The following is a 20,589-nucleotide window of genomic DNA, read 5'->3' as shown; positions in this document are numbered from 1 at the left end:
TGGTGGGCTCCCCGAAACCTCCAGGCCCCAGAACCTTCCAGAGCAGGACTCCCCAAGTATACTGGTCATGCTTGGGAGGCCCAAGGGGAGATGGGACCTTCTGGCCTCTGCCAAATCCTAGAGATGCAGGAGGGATGAGAGAAGGTGGGTGCAGAGGACCCAGACCTCGCCCTCCCCTGGGTCTGCATGTCAGCTGAGCCAGGGGGAGAAGGTTCCCTCACTGTGGGGATGAAGCTGAACCCAGGGGGGCCCTGGGTACAGTTCAAGAGGAACAGCGAATATTCACCCAGTGAACACTTGTGGGCATCTAATCCACATCAGGGACGGGGGTGGGCAGGTGGAACCGAGTCCCCGGGAGTGATAACCAGAGGGGCCTGGAGAGGCTTCTGGAGCCCGGGGAAACAGCCAGGCGGCAGGGCCCGGATCTGCTCGAAGCCATTCTGTGGGTCAGTGTTGAGCCAGACCTGGGGTCCAGTGCCCTTTCCACATCTCCCACCCCCGAGGCTGCTCATGACCTTGGACTGGGGTTCTCTAGGCCGAGGAGGCAGCAGGCCCCACATTCTGCCACCCAGCTGCCCGCCTGCCCCTGGCACACAAGGAGGTGACATCTCCAGGGCTGCCCAGGGCCGCCTGCACCTCTAGACAGCTCACCTGGGCATCCTGGATCTCCAGCCTCTGCCCGCCCAGCAGAGCTTGGAATCGCTCTGGCAGGACCAGGGGCTGCCCGTCCTTCTGCCAGGCCACAGTTGGCTCGGGGAGCGCGTCTGTCTCACAGCTCAGGACGGCCTTGTCCCCCGCACTCACCAGGACCGCATCCTGGGGTCTGCTGGGCGCCTGCCGGAAGGTGGGGGGAACTGGGGCAGGAGACGAGCCGAGTGAGGGGCTGAGGCCTTCCCCTGTCTTCCCCAACATCCCTGCAAGGTTAACCATCTATGGAGAGAAAGGGTCACACAGCGGACCCCACCCCAGGGGATTGCAGTGACCCAGGGGGCTGGACTAAGAGAATCCAGGCCAGCACACCGAGGACCTGCTGGGTGACCTGGGAAGTGCCTCTTGCCCTCTCTGGGCTCAGCCTCCCAGCTGGGGTACATGCATGCTGAGTCACTTCAGTCGAGTCTGACTCTTGCAACCCCATGGACTGTGTGGCCCGCCAGCCTCCTCTGTCCATGGGATTTCCCAGACAAGAATACTGGAGTGGGGCTCTGTTTCCTCCTCCAGGGGATCTTTCCGACCCAGGGATTGAACCCTGCATTGGCAGGCGGATTCTTTACCAGTCAGCCAAGGGAATCCCTGGCACTGGGCTAAATGCTCACATACCACCATCTAATCCTTAAGCCAACCATCACCTTATAGTGATGGGAGACTCAAGGCTCAGAGAGGAAGAGTGACTTGCCCAAGGTCACAGAGCAAGGAAGCACACAGCTGAATTTCAAACCCAAGGGCGTCCGAGTCTAATAACCAGGAACCTAACCCCACGGTGCCCCTAGACACCACTGCAGCAGACGGCACAGTGTGTCCCAGGCGCCGGCAGCCCCTCTCCTGACTGTGCTGGTGGAGGGGTGTGAGGCTGATGGAAGGAGTGGGGGACAGTGCAGGTGGGGGGACAGACGGCATGTACCCAGCACGCTAAGCTGCACCAGCTTCTGGTCTCGGCCAGCGGCGTTGAGGGCCTCACACATGTACATCCCGGAGTCCAAGAGCTGAACCCGAGTCAGCTGCAGGGTGTGGGTGCCTGCAAGGGGTGGTGGTGGCAGGGTAGGGGGGAGCAAGCGCTTGGTACCAGTGGACAGGCCCCAATCCCCAGACCCCACGCCCACAATCCTAAAGCCCTCCCAGACCCCCAATTCTATCCCAGATTTGGGGAGGCTACTCAGCTTCCCCATAGAGCCTCCGAGCTGGGCCCTCAGCCTCACTTTACCCACCAGGCAGGAGGAAGACCTCTTCTCCTAGGGGGAGGGTCCAGCCGTCCTTGTACCAAGTGACCTCGGGGCTGGGGTGAGCATGGACGTCACAGGGCAGGGAGACGCTGCTGTTGAGGGTGGTGGTGATCTGCTCTGGGTTCAGACCTGCGATTCGTGGTGGGACTGTCCCCGCGGGGCCACCGAAATAAAGAAAGACATGACAATACAGACTGGCAGGGAGCCGACGGCCACAGGGTGACGCACGGGGCCTTCTGGGGGTCCTGGCGCTTCACCCTCCTATTCGTCTTCCTCATCTTGTAGAGGAGAACTCAGAGCTCAGAGATCAGAGAGGGAGAGTCATTTTTCCAAGGTCACTCAGCTGCTCAGTGGCAGGGCCAGACGATCCATTCAATTCAGGCGTGAGTCCTAGACCTGAGCGCCAGTGCCGTCATCCTTCTGCCCCTGAGGCCACAGCTGCCCTACATCTGGAGCCAGAGCCCTCAGCCTCTGAGATGCACGTATCACAGGAATGCAGAGGTTGAGAGGGCCGACTTTGGGGGCGGGGAGACCCCCACTGAGTCCCTAAAATGGGGCCTACCTCTCGGCTTTGAGCCCAGGAAAGTAAGTGCCCTTATAGTAAGTGATCAATCGTCGTGCTGAAAAGACCTCGTTCTTCTGAGAGCCTCCGAGGTTGCTTAAGATGGTCTAGTGGCCAGGGTCCCCCAGAGCTCTCTGCCCTGGGGTAAGGCTGGCACAGGCCAAGGGCCCAGGACGCTGGAAGGGCCGTGGCACTCTGCCTGCCTGCCTGGTGAGCCCACGGAGTATGCCAGAGCCAACCCAGAGGACCAGCCCTTGCTCAGCTGGGGAACCTGCGGGGGCTGCCCGCTTGCCCGGCTCACCTTGCACCCTGAGTGTGAAGAGCTTCTCTGCGGAGCCTGCTGGGTTCTCGGCCACACACATGTAGCTGGCAGCGTCAGCCACTTCCACCGTGGAAACCTGGGGGTGCATGTCGCCAGCCCGATGGCTCTGGGCCCCCCAGGAGCCGCGAGGGTTCCCTCCCACCCATCTCAGGCAAGGCCGGCACCAGGCGGAGCCCCCTCAGAAGACCACCTTTGTCTACACGGAGCAATGCTTAGAGGAGGTCACCCCACATCCAGCCAGGGCTTTCTGTGACATTCGGGGCTGTGAGGCTGACAGATGAGTCCCTGTAGCAAACTGGGCGATGACAACAGTCCCCTCCCCAACCCCGAGAGGGGTGCTCTGTGCTGTGCTGGGTCCCGTGTAGGGGTGTCTGGATGCTGGGGGCCCGAGGTGCTGCCTGAGGTCCCAGGTGCCTGCACAGCTCTGTGAGTATCCGATGGCCTTCCTAAGGAAGGCTGCCCTGTGTCACGCTGGCTGTAGGTGTGCCAGTCTCTGCTCCTTTTCAGGGGCCACAAGCAGCCCTACAAGGCTCCTCACATATGATTCTTTGGTGAATTAAATAAGTAAAAGTGAAAGAAAGTGAAAGTGCAAGTCTCTCAGTCGTGTCCGACTCTTTGCGACCCCATGCACTATACAGTCCACAGAATTCTCTACTGGAGTGGGTAGCCTTTCCCTTCTCCAGGGGATCTTCCCAACCCAGGGATCAAACTCAGGTCTCCCACATTGCAGGCAGATTCTTTACCAGCTGAGCCACAGGGGAAGCCCAAGAATACTGGAGTGGGTAGCCTATCCCTTTTCCAGGGGATCTTCCCAATCCAGGAAACCCTGAATTAAATCCCAGGGGTTCCAACACAGTTCCAAGCAAAAAGCTTCAGATGATGGCAGTTCATTGGTCCCCAGACAAACAGAACTGAGTCGCTGCAGCAGCTATCTTTATTTATTTTTTGATCTTGCCACAGGACATGTGAGATCCTAGTTCTCCAACCGGGGATTGAACCCATGCCCCCTTGCAGTTGGAAGCACTGGAAACGCAGAGTCTTTTTTGCTTTTGTTTTTAAATAAGTTTTTTTTAAAAGTATTTTTGGCCATACCCTGCAGCATGAGGGATCTTAGTTGCACCCCCCCAACCAGGGACTGAACCCAAGCCCTTTATGGGAAGGAAGGCAGAGTCTTAACCACTGGACCGCCAGGGAAGTCAGCCCCTGCCTTAAGCCTGAGCAGGGGTTGGGGGGGTCGCCCTGACCTGTAAGATTCGCCCGCCTTCCAGGACCTGCAGCCGTGGGCTTGGGGAGAAAGGCAGCCCGTTCTGGAGCCACGAGATGGTGGGTGCAGGGCTGCCCAGGGCTGGGCAGTACAGGCTGACGGTGCTGTTGGCGTTGACGGTCACCTCCTCTACAAGCGCCACCGTTTCACCCAGGATCACAGGTGGGGCTGGGGGCAGGGAGAAGAGGGTGAGGAGTGGGCAGCCTCCTTGGGAAAGGCCCAGGAGGAGCAGGGCGTGGAGACGAGAGCTCTTGGTGCCAGGTGCTGGCTGGGGCTCCTTGAACCCTGCCCACCAAGCCCTTCCGGGCCCTGAGACGGCTAAGGAATCTAGGGCACAGAGAAGGCTGTGATTCACTCAAGTTCACACAGCTAGCAAGCAGCTCATGTGTGCTGAGTCACTCAGCCGTGTCCAGCTCTTTGCAATCGCATGGACCGTAGCCCGGCAGGCTCCCCTTTGCCTGGGATTCTCCAGGCAAGAATACTGGAGTGGGTAGCCATTCCCCTCTCCAGGGGATCTTCCCAACCCGAAGATGGAACCCATGTCTCCTGCCTTGCAGGCGGACTCTTTACTGTCTGAGCTACCAGGGAAGCCCCAGGCAGCAGCTCACTTGGAATCTGAACCTAGTCCAGTCTGGTTTCAGAGTCTGAGCTCGAAAGCCCTGCATTATTCACTTTGGAGAATGGCAGGACTACACCTGCTCTCTACTTGGGCCCCCTTCTGGAGGTGGGGGGCCCTCATGCGGCCTCAGACCTGAGCCTCCCACCCTGCCCACCCCCAGGCCAGGCCACTCACTCAGTACCAGCAGCTCGTAGTGCAGCCAGTCCTCGCCCACCTCGTTGGAGGCCCTGCACGAGTACCTTCCCGCATCCTCCGCCCGTACCAGGGGGATCTGCAGGACCCGGCCCCCTGCAGGGACATGGGGGAGACAGAGGTCTGAGCAAGAACCGAGCAACCTGCCCATTCCCCTGGAGGGGACCTGGGACACATCACCGCTCCACTCCCCTCACTTAACCTGTGACGTGCAGAGAAGCACCTGCTGTGCCCGGGTCACGGGTTGAGAGGGTCAGTTAAAGCGCAGTAGTGGCTTGCTCTGCGCCAGGCCCTGGGCTGAGCATTCCCCCAGCCTCTGACTCTGTGTGCTGTCACAACTCCCATCTTACAGATGGAGAAACTGAGGCTTCCTAAGCGTACCTGGCAGGGCTGAGCCCAGCTCCTCGATGAAGGCAGAGAGAAGAGGCAGAGAGCTGGGTACATGTCTGGGCAGAGGCTCTCAGGAGGCTGGAGTGGTTGGACGTGGGGGCTCTTGAGGGGTGTCACCTGGGACCCTCTGTGATCGAGAGCCAGCCAGGGCCAGACTCTGGCATCGAGGGGGCTGGAACTGGTGTCTAGCAGGAGTGGGGTTAGGGTCGCTGTGCGCTGAGGATCCTGGGTTGGGGGTGGCCGACCCAGGATGTGACGGGCTGTGAGCAGGATTAGAACCAGGCGCTAATTATATGCAGAGCCAAGGGATGGGAGCCTGGACTAGGGAGGCTGTGGCCATGGTCAAGGGAGGGGTCACTTCATGTGTGAGATTAATCTACGATCAGGGCCAGAATTAAGGTCAGCTGTGACTAGGAGCGCTGTGTGCCCAGGATTAGGGGTCCTGTGGCCAGGGTCAGAGGCCAGTGGTGGGATTGGAGGTCGGCATGTGACTGAGCTCTTTGTGTCCCCAAGGCCTGAGGGCAGTGGCCATTCAAGGGGTCAGTTACATCTTTCTGTAAGCACAGCCTCTCCCAGATCTCCAAGGGCTCGCCTTCTTTCACAAGCACCCAAGTCCAAACCCTGGCATGACTGTTCATCCTACAGCCCACCTCATTCTTCCCTCTACCACCAGCGTCACCACTGACCCGCGCCGGCAGGGCACCGTGCGACTGCGAGCCAGGCGACCACCCCATCCGGCTCTGTGTCTGGGATTCCTCCCAGCCCTGGACCCCCCCAGGGAAGCCAGGCGTTTCTAAGCCCCATCCCCAGAGCCCTTTAATTCAAAGCCATCCATAAAAAAACTATCCTAAGATAAGGCAGTTGTTTAGGCAGGACATGGAAGCAACCTACATGCCCATCGACTGATGAGTGAATAAAGGACATGTGGTACGTAAACACAATGGAATATATGCTCAGCCATGAAACAAGAAGGGATTTGAGCCAGTTCTAGTGAGGTGGGTGAACCTAGAGCTTGTTATATACATAGTGAAGTACGCCAAAAAGAGAAAAACAAATATAGTGTATTAACGCATATATATGGGATCTAGAAAACTGATACTGATGAACCTATTTGTGGGGAAGGAATGGGGACGCAGATGTAGATTGGACTTGTGGACACACTGGGCGAGGCAGAGAGTGGGACAAATGGAGAAAGTAGCATCAGCATAAATACACAACATCCATGAGATGGATAGCTGGTGAGAAGCTGTTGTGTAGCACAGCGAGCCCAGCCTGGTACTCCGTGATGACTTGGATGGATGGAATGGGGGAGGGGAGGAGGCCAAGGAGGGAGGGGTGTATTGTATGATAATGGCTGATTTGCATTTTGCGTGGCAGAAACCAGCACAACACTGCAAAAATTAAAAATTTTTTAAATATAAAAAAATAAAAAGTGTTTATGTTCTTAAGAAAAAAGCAAATAACTTTAAAAGTTTCTTTACCGACTGAGCTATCAGGGAAGCCCAACTTTAAATAAACAAATATGTAAAGCAGGAAAAAAGACATAAAAAGGTCACATGACAACCTAGAGGGGTGGGAGGTGGGAGGGCGAGTCAAGAGGGGAGGGGCATGCGTATGCTTCCGGCTGATTCGTGTTGATACATGGCGGAAACCAACATAGTGCTGTAAAGAGACTATCCTCCATCCAATTAAAAATAATAATTTTTTTTTAAGGTCACATGAGCCATGATCTTGGATCCTGGGTGGGCATCAGAGCCCCATGAGAGCTTCTTAAACATTTGGGGTCTTCATAAAGGAACTGCCCCCTCCCCCCAGAAAAAGGGGCCAGAACATTACAGATCTCCAATCCCAGAGGTGGGCGTTATTACAGATGAGGACCTCTGTTCTAACCAGAGGCAGAAGGGGATCCTGTTCTTGCCTTCAGACAGGTAAAGGACTTCTAGCCCCAGTTTATGAAAGGTGGCTGAGGTCCAGAGTGGTCACATGCCCTGCCGGGGGTCAGACAGCAAGCACCAGGCAGGAGACCTCAGGCTGCACCGAAAGGCGGAGGGAACCCGCTCCGGTGTGGGCGTGGCCCTGGTGCCTGCCTGTGAAGGGCCCGCTCTTCCACGCCGCCCTGGCCTACCTTGCAGAACAGACACCCCGTCCTCGACCGAGAGGCGGCGGTCCTCCCTGTACCAGGTCAGCTCCGGGGCTGGCACCGCGTTGGTGTCGCAGTACAGGTAGACGGGGTTGTTCTCCACGACCTCCCGGTATTCCGTCACCCCACCCCGGGCCTCTTCCTCCCGGAATGGGGTCTCAAAGTCTGCAGTGGCATCGCCCACCTTCTGGAATATGGGGGGTACTGGGGAGCGGGGGACAAAGCCGTCAAGACACACCATTGAGAGATGGGCAAGAACTTCTGCTCAGAGATTCCCGTCCCAGCCTCCCCTGGGCAGGGAAATTCCACTGATTGAGCCAATCCCTCCCATCAAAGCAGTTTTTTTTAATGATCTTTTTTCCTTTGTTATCAGCTAATTTTTTTAAAGATCTTTTTTTCTGATGCAGACCATTTTTTACAAGTCTTTATTGACTCTGTTACAATATTGCTTCTGTTTTATGCAACAGGCCAGGAGGCCTGTGGGATCTGTGTTCTTGGACCAGGAACCCACACCCGCTGCACTGGAAGGGGAAGTCTTAACCACTGGACCATCAGGAAAGTTCCCTGATCATCCTAATCTCACCAAGGCAAAACTAAGGCCTGGGGAGCGGTGATGTCTTGGTCCCCAGGTCAGTTCATGAAAGAGCCCAGGCCAGCGTTCAGGGGGGCCAGACGTGCCGACAGCGATGAGAACAGAGCCCTCCTGCCAGGCTGCCCCAGAAGCACTGACGCCCCCCAAGTCCCACTGACCCCCGCCCCGTGGCCCCACACACCCTGGATGAGCACGTTGAAGTCCTGGTCATCCTCGCCAGCCACGTTGGTGGCCACACACAGGTATCGCCCCGAATCGGAGACCTGCGTGGGCTGGATCTGGAGCAGCCGTCCTTCGCCGAGGATGTGGACACGCTCGTTGGGGGTCACGGGCTGGAGGTGGAAAGAGAGGGGACAGAGATCAGGAATGAGGGGCTAGCAAGCACCCAGATGAGTGTATTTCCATTTTCACATGGTTTTTAAAACACCACATAAAGTGGTCAGAGCACCCTGACAATTCTGTAATACCAGACTCACAGAATGTAAAAATTAGAAGAGAATTCAGTGAGTGAATATAGGGTTTCATGCTCGTGAGACTTGTTTTCTGTAAAGAATTGAACTTCTTATTAAAATATAAAGGATGGGGCAGGGCCCAGGACAGCTCTGGGGCCTGCTGCTATGACTGCCTTTTCTGGAAGGTTCTGCAGATGAGGGCGACCCAGATTGAGAATCTGAGGCTGCCAGGGGCTCCTGAGCTCACCTGTCCGTCCTTGTACCAGCTGATGGTGGGTGGGGGCATGGCCCAGCACTCACACTCCAGGGTCAAGGTGCTGTTGACCTTGGTCTTCACTTCCTTCATGCTGACCTCCCCGAAGAGGTCATCTTTGGAGATGGAAGGGGGGACTGAAACCATAAAGGAGTCTGAGGAGCAGGCCGGGAGAAGACGTGCCGAGACCCTGCACCCCCCGGCCCCTAAGCCCATCCCAGAAGTGGAGGGGGCTGGCTCTCCAGAGCAGAGGAACAGGGAGCCTGGAAACCCGCCTGCTCCTGGGGAGAGATGGTTATGGGGCAGGGCAGGTCTGAGGCAGGGGGATTTTTGGGGTGACCTCTGGGAACCCTTCCGGGCGTACCAGGTCTCCAGCTGCAGGCGCTATTATTGCTCTGCAGCACAAGTGTCAGAAGGAAGCCAGGACTGCTGCGGGTCTAGGCATCCACGTGACCGTCCTAACTCACTGGTTCCCTCCTCCTAAGTTCTAGGCCCTAAATGGACCGAGCTGGCCTGGCTGGCCAGGGACCATCAGAGGAGACAAGTCACATGAAGGCACCTGGGGTGTCAAGTGCAGCCCCGGCATTCTCGGGCAGCCTCCTGCCCACCCAGCTGGTGCCCTGGCCGGTCCCTGACTCACTGAGGACTTCCACGTGGTAGTTCTTCATGGCCTCGCCCAGCTCATTGGTGACCACGCAGGTGTACTGGCCCGCGTCTTCCTTCTGGGCATTCAGAATCTGCAGCCCATGGGTGCCTGCTTGGGGTAGGGCAGCGGCCAGGCTCACCCCCTGGCTCCCTGCCTCTGACCCAGCCTGGTGACATGTCACCTGCCCCCTCTTCCCCCCCATCCCCTCGAGGGCATCACCTGGGAGCAGCTGGATGTTGTTCGAGGCCTCAAAAGGGGCCCCGTCCTTCATCCAGGTGATGGTGGGGGCAGGAAAGGCCCGCGTCTCGCAGATGAGAGAGATGGGGTTGTTGATGGTCACGGTCACCTCCTCGTCCATGTTGTCCTCCGTCACTCCCAGGATGGTGGGAACCACTGTGGTGGGGCAGGGGGTGGGCTCCTGAACAGGGATCCCCCGCCCTGGGCCCAAGGACCCGGAAAAGTCTGAGACCCTGGTGCTGGGCTTCGGTGCTGCTGTTGTTTGTGTTACAAAGATGGGAAACGAGGCTCAGAGGAACCACGCTCTGTGTGGCCAGACTTCAATTCAGGCCTGGGTGGCCCAGAGCCCAGGCTCTCCCTTACTAAGCAATATCATAGGGGAAGCTGGTCAAGTCTGCCTCTATTTCCCCAATAAGCTCTTAAACATCCATGTGTGTGCAGGCTCAGTTGTGTCCAACTCTTTATGACCCCGTGGACTGCAGCGCGCCAGGCTCCTCTGTCCATGGGATTTCCAAGAACACTGGAGTGGGTTGCCATTTCCTCCTCTAGGGGATCTTCCTGACCCAGAGATCGAACCCACGTCTCCTGTGTCTCCTGCACTGGCAGGCGGATTCTTTACCACTGCGCCACCTGGGAAGCCCCTCTTAACATCCAGACATCCACTAATTTAACCACAATCTTCCCAGTTGTGTGTGTGGTTCCGATTTGTACCCTGCTCTGAGCAGAGGTAGGGGTGGAGTTTCGTTCTCTGCTGAGTAAAATAGCTCTGCCTTCATTGGTCACCAAATATTCTCTTTCAGCTCTTGCTAGGGACCCTCCTTTTTACCAACAGCAGTTTATTTTATTTTTTATTAATTAATTTTGGCTGCTCTGGGTCTTTGTTGCTACGTGGGGGCTTTCTCTAGCTGTGACAAGGGGTCACAGCTATACAGGCTATACAAGCTTCTCTTTGTGGTGGCTTCTCCTGTAGCAGACCTTGGGCTCTAGGGTGTGCAGGCCCAGTAATTGCAGCTTGCAGGCTCTAGACCTCGGGCTCAGTAGTTGTGGCACACAGGGTTAGTTGCCCCAGGCCACGTGGAATCTTCCAAGAGCAGGGATCGAACCTGTCCCTTGCATTGGCTGGTAGATTCTTAACCGCTGGGCTTCTAGGGAAGTTTTGTGTGTGCTGTGCACGCTACGTTACTTCAGTCATGTCTGACTCTTTGCGACCCCATGGATTGCAGCCTGCCAGGCTCCTTGGTCCATGGGATTCTCCAGGCAAGAATGCTGGAATGGGTTGCCATGTCCTCCTCCAGGGGATCTTCCTGACCCAGGGATCGAACCTGGGTCTCCTGTGTCTCCTGCATCGCAGGCAGATTCTTTACCACTGAGCCATCTGGGAAGTCCCACCAACAGCATTTTGAAAAACAGATCTGTCTAGTCTTCTAGAGCCCTGCTTCTCCTAATGAGACAGTTCATGCTGATGGCTCTTGGGAGAATGACTGCCCGGGTGTAAGCCCCCACCCTGAGGCCCCATTCTAAGCCTCACAGCTTCATTGGTGACCGGGGGACAAGCACATCTCCCACCTCCTAGGATAGTCAGGGGACTCTCTGGTGGTCCAGTGGTTAGGACTCTGCCTTCCAGAGCACAGGGCTTGGCTTCGATCCCTAGTCGAGTAACTAAGACCCCATGTGCTGCTCGGTGTGCCCCCCGTTCAACTAATCAGGCAATCAGGCCTGTCCAAATGCCTAGCTCGCGGTAGATGATTACCCAATATACCCACTATTATTTCTTTTGTTGTTGCTGACACAGAAGAAACAAAAATCAAGTGCTTTGTGGGAAGCTGCTCGTAAGGAGTTGGTCACCTTGGAATTCCCTTCTGCTTAAACCTAGGGTCACCAGGAGATGTTCGGCACTTACCCAGGACGCTAAGCTGGAAATGCTTGGTCTTTTCCCCTATGGTGTTGGCTGCAATGCAGGAGTAGTGGCCCGCACTAGACAGGTTGGCCTGGAGGACCCGCAGGAGGGCTCCATCTGGAGAAACGTGGTGGGCGTCTCCACTAGCCAGGGGTCGGCCGTCTTTGAACCATGTGACCTTGGGCTGTGGGTGGCCTATATGCAGAGGGGAGAGGCAGGTCAAACGATTCAGTAGGTTTTCACCAGGTCAAACCAGAGGTCAGAGGCTGCTCCGAGATGGAGTGGGAGACATCGTTCTCTATTTCAGTCCAGAGGCCCGTGCGGCAGGGCAAGACACAGAAGCAGCCCATCAGATCTGGCCTGGACCCTTTCCTATGTGATTTGGTTACCATTTCCTTTCCCAGGTTGTGGGCAGGGATGGCTTGGTACAGACAGGCAGGACATAAAGGCAAATTATTCCTTCCATCCATCCATCCATTCATCTACCCACCCCACCCCATCCATCCATCCTTATGTCCATTCATACATACACACATTCACCCATTTACCCATCCATCCATTCATCCATCCATCCATCCATCTCTCCCAGGCCACAAGCATTAACAGGAGCCTACTTTGCCAGGCCCTGGGGAACCATGGTGACAAGACAGTCCTCGGTTCTCATGGAGCTCAGAGCCGGGCTGGGGGAGACAGATGTCACAAGGCCACTATGGCCCAGTGGAGTCAATGCTGGAACAAGGGAACACTAGGACCTTGTAGGAGAACAGCAGAGAAATGACTCCAGAAAGAATGAAGACACCCAGTGACTGGTGATGGAAGCAAGGTCTAATGCTGTAAAGAACAACACTGCATAGGAACCTGGAATGTTAGCTCCATGAATCAAGGTAAATTGAAAGTGGTCAAACAGGAGATGGCAAGAGTGAACATCGACATTTTAGAAATCAGTGAACTAAAATGGACTGGAATGGGTGAATTTAATTCAGATGACCATTATATATACCACTGTGGGCAAGAATCCCTTAGAAAAAAATGGACTAGCCCTCATAGTCAACAAAAGAGTCTGAAATGCAGTACTTGGATGCAATCTCAAAAACAACAGAATGATCTCTGTTTGTTTCCAAGGCAAACCATTTAGTAGCACAGGAATCCAAGCCTATGATTCTGTCAGTAATGCTGAAGAAGCTGAAGTTGAACCATTCTACGAAGATCTACAAGACCTTCCAGAACTAACACCCAAAAAAGATGTCCTTTTCATCACAGGGGACTGGAATGCAAAAGTAGGAAGTCAAAAGATACCTGGAATAACAGGCAAATTTGGCCTTGGAGTACAAAATGAAGCAGGGCAAAGGCTAACAGAGTTTTGTGAAGAGAACACACTGGTCATAGCAAACAACATCTTCCCACAACACAAGAGAAGACTCTACACATGGACATCACCAGATGATCACTACTGAAATCAGATTGATTATATTCTTTCCAGCCAAAGATGGAGGTCTAAATAGTCAGCAAAAACAAGATTGGAAACTGTGGCTCAGATCATGAGCTCCTTATAGCAAAATTCAGACTTAAATTGGAAAGTAGGGAAAATCACTAGACCATTCAGGTATGACCTAAAACAAATCCCTTATGATTGTACAGTGGAAGTGGACAAACATATTCAAGGGATTAGACCTGATAGACAGACTGCCTGAAGAACGATGGACGGAGGTTCGTGACATTGTACAGGAGGCAGTGATCAAGGCCATCCCCAAGAAAAAGAAACGCAAAAAGGCAGAATGTTTGTTTGAGAAGTCCTTATAAGTAGTTGAGAAAAGAAGAGAAGTGAAAGGCAAAGGAAAAACGTAAGATATACCCATTTGAAAGCAGAGTTTCAAAGAATAGCAAGGAGAGATAAGAAAGCCTTCCTCAGTGATTAGTGCAAAGAGATAGAGGAAAACAATAGAATGGGAAAGATTAGAGATCTCTTCAAGGAAATTAGAGATACCAAGGGAACATGTCATGAAATGATGGGCTCAGTAAAGGACAGAAATGGTATGGACCTAACAGAAGCAGAAGACATTAAGAAGAGGTGGCAAGAATACACAGAAGAACTATACAAAGAAGATCTTCATGACCAAGATAATCACGATGGTGTCATCACTCACCTAGAGCCAGACATCCTGGAATGCAAAGTCAAGTGGGCCTTAGGAAGCATCACCATGAACAAAGCTAGTGGAGGTGATGGAATTCCAGCTGAGCTATTTCAAATCCTAAAAGATGATGCTGTGAAAGTGCTGCACTCAATATGCCAGCAAATTTGGAAAACTCAGCAGTGGCCACAGGACTGGAAAAGGTCAGCTTTCGTTCCAATCCCAAAGAAAGATAATGCCAAAAAATGCTCAAACTATCACACAATTGCACTCATCTCATACGCTAGCAAACTGATGCTCAAAGTTCTCCAAGCCAGGCTTCAACAGTACGTGAACCGTGAACCTCCAGATGTTCAAGCTGGTTTTAGAAAAGGCAGAGGAACTAGAGATCAAATTACCAACATCCACTGGATCATTGAAAAAGCAAGAGAGTTCCAGAAAAACATCTACTTCTGCTTTATTGACTATGCCAAAGCCTTTGACTGTGTGGATCACAATAAACTGTGGAAAATTCTTTAAAAGAAGGGAATACCAGACCACCTGACCTGCCTCCTGAGAAATCTGTACGCAGGTCAAGAAGCAACAGTTAGAACTGGAGATGGAACAACAGACTGGTTCCAAATTGGGAAAGGAGTACATCAAGGCTGTATATTGTCACTCTGATTATTTAACTTATATGCAGAGAACATCATGCGAAATGCCGGGCTGGATGAAGCACAAGCTGGAAACAAGATTGCTGGCAGAAATATCAATAACCTCAGATATGCAGATGACACCACCCTTATGGCAGAAAGTGAAGAAGAACTAAAGAACCTCTTGGTGAAAGTGAAAGAGGAGAGTGAAAAAGCTGGCTTAAAACTCAACATTCAGAAAACTAAGATCATGGCATCCAGTCCCATCACTTCATGCAAATAGATGGGGAAACAATGGAAACAGTGAGAGACTACTTTTTTGGGCTCCAAAATCACTGCAGATGGTGACTGCAGCCATGAAATTAAAAGATGCTTGCTCCTTGGAAGAAAGGCTATGACCAACTTAGACAGCATATTAAAAAGCAGAGACATTACTTTGCCAACAAAGGTCTGTCTGGTCAAAGTTACGGTTTTTCCAGTGGTCATGTATGGATGTGAGAGTTGGACCATAGAGAAAGCCGAGCGCCGAAGAACTGATGCTTTTGAACTGTGGTGTTGGAGTAGACTCTTGAGAGACCCTTGAACTTCAAGGAGATCCAACCAATCCATCCTAAACGAAATCAGTCCTGAATATTCATTGGAAGGACTGAAGCTGAAGCTGAAACTCCAATATTTGGCCACCTGATGCAAAGAACTGACTCACTGCAAAAGATCCTAATGCTGGGAAAGATTGAAGGCGGAAGGAGAAGGGGACAACAGAGGATGAGATGGTTGGATGGCATCACCAACTCAGTGGACATGAGTTTGAGCAAGCTCCTGGTATTGGTGATGGACAGAGGGGCCTGGCGTGTTGCAGTCCATGGGGTCGCAAAGTGTCTAACATGACTGAGCGACTGAGCTGAACTGAACTGAGGACCTTGGAGGCTGCGTTCTGCAGTCAGATGAGTAGGGAAGAGTGTTTGTGGCAGAGGCACAGAGAATGAAAAGTCCACGATGGCAAGGGATGCCCCGCAGGGAACAGCAGGGCAGTGGCAGGCACCCCAGATCTCTGAGGACCCCTCCTCCCCACAGCTGCCTCTTCACCCTCCTCCCGTCCACTGTGTGGTCCTCACCTGAGACGTTGCACATCAGGTGGGCCGTCTCCCCCTCGGGGACCTTGACTGCGTCCTCCACATCCTCCTTCTCAATACTGGGAGGAACTGCGAGAAGCAGGGAAGACAGACGCTTGCTGACCGGGCTGAGCAAACACGGAGCAGGAAGCCAAGCACCCGCTGTGTCTGTCTTCCATCTCCCCATTCCCTCACACCTGTTGCCATGGGGCAGGGGTCTAATAAAAATTTGCAGCTGGCTGAGGCAAATACCAGTGCCGCTGGGAGAACGCCCCAATCAGAGGAAGGCAGTTGGGTGGTATCGAAAATCTTTGCCCCCTTTCATCTTGGGTTGGTTCTGGCTGTTTCTGGAAAGTTCTATGGCAGCCTCAGAGAAGAGGCTGCTGATGAGGCAAAGACAAGGCTTGGTCTCTCCCTCCTGTCTGTGCTGGGTCCACTCCCAGAGGCTCCCAGGCTGGAAGGAAGGATGGGTGGGCGCCCGAGAGAACCGGGCGGTGACGTACCCAGGACCTCCACGCTGAAGTCCCTCCGCGCCTCCCCAGCCTCGTTGCTGGCCAGGCAGGAATAGAGGCCTCTGTCCTGCTCCTGCGCCCGGGTCAGCTTCAGCATCCAGCCACCTGGGAAGCAGGAGAGTGGGCTCCAAGCACAGCTGCGAGCAGCCTTCTGTCCCCAGCTGAGCCCAGGCTGCCCACCGGGAAGAGGAGCACTCCAGGCGTTATATTTAGATGTTTATGCATCTGCCTCCAACAGTGTTCCATTCCTCAGAGAGGGAAACTGAGACCCGGAGGGTCAACAGATGGATGGAGCCTTCTGGACATTAGTCCTTGCTGTTGTTTAGTCGCTAAGTTGTGTCCAACTCTTTCGCAATCCCATGGACTGCAGCCCGCAAGGCTCCTCTCTCTATGGGATTTCCCAGGCAAGAAAACTGGAGTGGGTTGCCATTTCCTCCTCTGGAGGATCTTTCCAACCCAGGGATCAAGCCCTCATCTCCTGAATTAGCGGGTGAATTCTTTACCCCTGAGCCACCAGGGAAGCCTGGATATTAGACCTACGCCAGGGTAAACTTCTCTTAAGCTTCCCGGGTGACTCAGATGGTAAAGAATCTGCCTGCACTGTGGGAGACTTGGGTTCAATCCCTGGGTTGGGAAGATCCCCTGGAGGAGGGCATGGCAACCCACTCCAGTATTCTTGCCTGCAGAATCCTCATGGACAGAGGAGCCTGGCGGGCCACAGCCCATGGGGTTGCAAAGAGTTGGCCATGACTGAGTGACTAAGCACATAAGCACAGGGTAAACTAGGCCCTGTTCTAGTCAGAAGACTGTCACCTGGCTGCCCTCGCTTCTGTGGACTGACTAGAGCTGAAAGCACAGCAATGGTTTATGTAATCCTGGCTCAGATCAGAACCCCATTCTACTCCGATGGACCTGGTGAAAGTCCACCTTCTCCCAAGGACCTCTCAGAGGTGAACCAGTTCCTCTCAGAGGAACACAAGGATCTCCTAAGACCAGTCCAAGGAAAGCAGATATACAGGACTTATCATCACGGCTACTCCTGCACCCAGGACAGACATCACTAATCAATCACCACTCTCCTTTCTGCTGGACCCAGATGCAGTCTCTGAATTCATCTCATCCGATGAATATTGCAGCCCCTACCAAGTGACAGGAAGTGATACACGAGGGGAAACTTATTTACCATCCCAGCTGGGACTGCATGGAATAATTGATGGGTCATTGAGGCTGAGCTTCAGTGGGCCTGGAAGTCCCTACAAGATTCTGATGGGATACTGCCTCCTGAGCGTCAGTTTCTCTATTTGTATTCCAGCAAGAACCATCACAAACCAGCTTTGTGAGGAAGATGAGTATTCAGAGGAGAAAGTGCTTGGACAAGCATTTCTAAAAGTTTGCTACAGCTCCTTGGGAGGTTATAGAAGCTCTGTGAGATTTTTTTTTTTTTTTGGCTGCAGGACTTATCAGAACCTTGACTATGCAAGTGGTTCTTGTGGGTCTCAAGGAAAATTGAACAGGAAGCCTTTTCCAGACTTATTTAAGCCTTTTTTTTTTTTTCCTGGAGCACCTCATCTGACCAGCGTTTTGGGGTGTGCTCTTGGGAGACTAATAGCTGAAATGATTATCCCAACCAGGCTGGGCAGGGCAGGATCAGAGGTCACAGGCATGCGATGGACAGAGGCAGCAGCTGAGTATCAGACCTTACCTGCTAAGAGGTAGGTGTTCTCCCCAGGGCTGACAGGCTCGTCCCCTCGGAACCAGCGGACCCCTGGTGGTGGGATGCCCGTGGCTTCACAGAACAGTGACAAGGGGCTGTGCAGGGTGGCTGTGACATTGGTCAGCGGGCCCAAGTCGCCAGTGAGCTCTGGAGGCACTAGATGCAGAGAAGAAGCCGCGCTCAGGATGCAGATGGTGCTGTGTGCTCGCTCCCGTCTCCCCGCTGGCCTCCCTGATCCCCCACCCCCAATCTCAGAGCTGCTCCCACTGAAGGGGTGAGTGGTGGCCACATGCTGGACTCTGGCATCAGGCTGAGGCCTCAGTTTCCCTGACCCCTCAGAGGAACGCCAGGAGAATCCGACAGGGACATGTGTGAAGCCTGGTACGGAGCAAAACTGAGCAAAGGAGAGAGAAATCAGAGCCACGGGGAACACAGACGGGACCCCAGACCCACACAGCAGAGTCCCATTCAGAAAGGAGGCCCCACTCTATCAGGCAGGGACAGGTGGGCGAGGCCTGGGGTCCCAGCAACGCTGGAGATATGATAAGAAGGCCTTCCCTAAAGGACCCCTGCCCACCTCTCTCCTTGTCTCTTCCCACTCCTTGCCTCCAGCCTGAGGTATGCAGTAGGAGCTCAGTAAAAGATTAGAATCAGGAGGCTGTGCTAGCCACTCTGCTCTAGGCCTCCGCAGAGTCTGTTCCCTCTGCCCAACACTCTTCCTCTTACCCCAGCTTCTGATGAACTCCAACTTAGCCTGTACATTTCAGCTTTAAAAGTCACCTCCTACAGGAAGCCACCCTGACTTCCTAAGACAGATGACAGATGGTCTAGCTGATCTCTTCGGGACACCCAAATCCCAACATCGCACAGGAACCATGCAGAATAAAACCTGCCCAGAAGAGAGCAGGGAAACAGCAAAGGAGAGAGAGGAAAAGGGACTTCCCTGGCGGTCCAGTGGTTAAGACTACTGGCTCCAAATGCAGGGGGGCGCAAGTTCGATCCCTGGTCAGGGAACTAGCTCCTACATGCTGCAACTAAAGATCCCACGGGTGGCAACTAAGTTCTGGTGCAGCCAAATAAATAAACAAATAACTCTTTTAAGTGGGGGGAGAGGAAGGGAAGTGAGGACTGTTTGGAGCAGGTCCTGATTTTGAGAGCAGTGTTCGCAGCTTCCCCGACAGCAGCCTTCGCCAGAGGCCTGGCTCCTGGCAGAACAAGGAGGTGGCCCCAGAAACACGGAGATGGAGGCTGCCTTGCCACTTCCCGCCCTCCTCACGGAGGCTGCCGGTCCTCACCGAGCACGGAGAGCGAAAACCTCCGCTCGGCCCTCCCGGCCTCGTTCTCGGCCACGCAGCTGTAGCGCCCGGCGTGGGCAGGCTGAGCCCGCGCCACGTGCAGATTCTGGCCGTAGTTCTGGAGCCGCAGGCCGGGCTCGGGCCCCACGGGCCACCCGTCCCGCTCCCACGTCACCCTGGGCGCGGGTTTCCCTGTGGCGTTGCATTCCAGGCTGGCCTCCTCGTCCTGAACCACGGACACCTCCGCGTAGGGCTCCGCGGGACCGGGAATCTGCGGGGGAACTGGGGTGGGGAGAAAGCACGTCGAGCGGGGGGCGGGGAAGGGGGCTGCTGGGCACCACGCCTCAGGCCAGGCTCTGCGCTCGCCTCCATCTGGCATGTGTACCCCCTGCCTCTCGCTGGCCGTGTGACCTTAGCCAGGTGACCTCACCTGTCCGGGCCTCCACTTTACATCTCTATAATGGGATCACCACGGCACCCCGGCCCCCTCTCCCGTACCCTGGGAATCACGGGAGGGCCTGTCATTTGGACAATGAGCTCACAGCGCGGTGCTGAAGATTTGTAAGGACTTTTCTTCCTTGGAAATCAGGAGCTTCTAAACAGTTGTTAGGCCTGGGGGTGGGGGTGGGGGATAGCTCCACAGGTGGGATTCTACCCAAGAGGTTGGATGGTAGTGTTCTTGGTTTTATTTTCTAAAATGATTTTTATAAGGCTGAGATATTTAATTTTATCCCCCACAGGATAGGTAGATGGACTTTATATCAATTTTACATTTCTTTAGTTTGCAGGTGTTTCAAGCTGTGGTTTCCTTTTTCTCTCTGGGTCATTGGGGGTCTCTTGGCATCAAGCTGCTTGCTCTCTCACGGTCAGGAGCTATAAGAAGCTGACTTGGAAGGGGCAGTTAAAATGGCAGTAATCTAAAGGGGGACAGGAGAATCCAGCTTCTGTCTTTGCTTGGGTTTTGGGGGTGAGGTCTGCCCTGCCAGGGTGCCTTGTTGCCCAACCTTCAGGCTGACCCCTTCCAGCCCCTTCCAGCCCCTTCCGCCTGGCCCAGGTCATCCCAGTCCGACTCACCATACACCACTAGCTGCTGGTCCTGGCTGCTGTTTCCGGCCACGTTGCTGCACTCACAGGTGTACGTTCCCTCCTGGTCCGCCTGGGCCCATCCCAGATACAGCAGCCGCCCCACAGCTGACACCTGCCCAAGGCTGGCCCCCTCCCTGGGCAGAGGCTGACCTGGATGCATGAGAAGGAAGCCCTTGGTCCCTGGTCCTTCTACCTTGAATATCTGTCCTCCCATCCATCCTGGCCAACTCCTGCTCATCCCGCAGATGCCCACTAAACATCACCTCCACCAGGAAGACTTCCCTGAGCCCCAAATCTGATCCCAGAACCCCCCTCTGATAACCCACAACTCTGAGCTTCTCCCCAACCCAGCTCTACTTACAGGTGGCACGTCTGAATCCCTTCCTGGCCTGGGCTGTCCTGGAGGGAAGACCCTGCCTCACTTTCCCCCTGGGGTCCCTGGAGGCTCTCCGGGGCCTGGCGTATAATAGGGCTTAGTGAAGGCTATTGAGTGAATGACCCATTTGTCTAGCTACAGCGGTGGGAGAGAGAGACCAAGCAGCAGGCACACCTGGCAGCAAGGAGACCCCGATGCAGGGAAGGATTTTGCAACCCTGGAGGTGCTAACTT

General features: G+C 54.4%; 1 protein-coding gene across 1 annotated transcript in view; it reads right to left on the bottom strand.

The window, feature by feature from the left end:
* Window positions 1-20,589, bottom strand: part of HMCN2 (hemicentin 2) — a 174,230-nt gene that overhangs the window by 44,045 nt on the left and 109,596 nt on the right. Inside the window, 17 exon segments of the mRNA XM_052647785.1 lie at window positions 652-854; window positions 1,619-1,732; window positions 1,923-2,084; window positions 2,801-2,897; window positions 4,066-4,253; window positions 4,879-4,992; window positions 7,412-7,630; window positions 8,200-8,350; window positions 8,718-8,860; window positions 9,364-9,480; window positions 9,589-9,762; window positions 11,507-11,698; window positions 15,377-15,463; window positions 15,877-15,990; window positions 17,588-17,755; window positions 18,895-19,176; window positions 19,969-20,130. Coding sequence (XP_052503745.1) covers window positions 652-854; window positions 1,619-1,732; window positions 1,923-2,084; window positions 2,801-2,897; window positions 4,066-4,253; window positions 4,879-4,992; window positions 7,412-7,630; window positions 8,200-8,350; window positions 8,718-8,860; window positions 9,364-9,480; window positions 9,589-9,762; window positions 11,507-11,698; window positions 15,377-15,463; window positions 15,877-15,990; window positions 17,588-17,755; window positions 18,895-19,176; window positions 19,969-20,130 — 2,687 coding nt within the window.

The sequence above is a fragment of the Budorcas taxicolor genome, chromosome 11 (genome assembly GCF_023091745.1).
Source record: "Budorcas taxicolor isolate Tak-1 chromosome 11, Takin1.1, whole genome shotgun sequence".
In the NCBI taxonomy this organism is placed as follows: domain Eukaryota; kingdom Metazoa; phylum Chordata; class Mammalia; order Artiodactyla; family Bovidae; genus Budorcas; species Budorcas taxicolor.
This window is presented reverse-complemented; position numbering and strand designations above follow the sequence as displayed.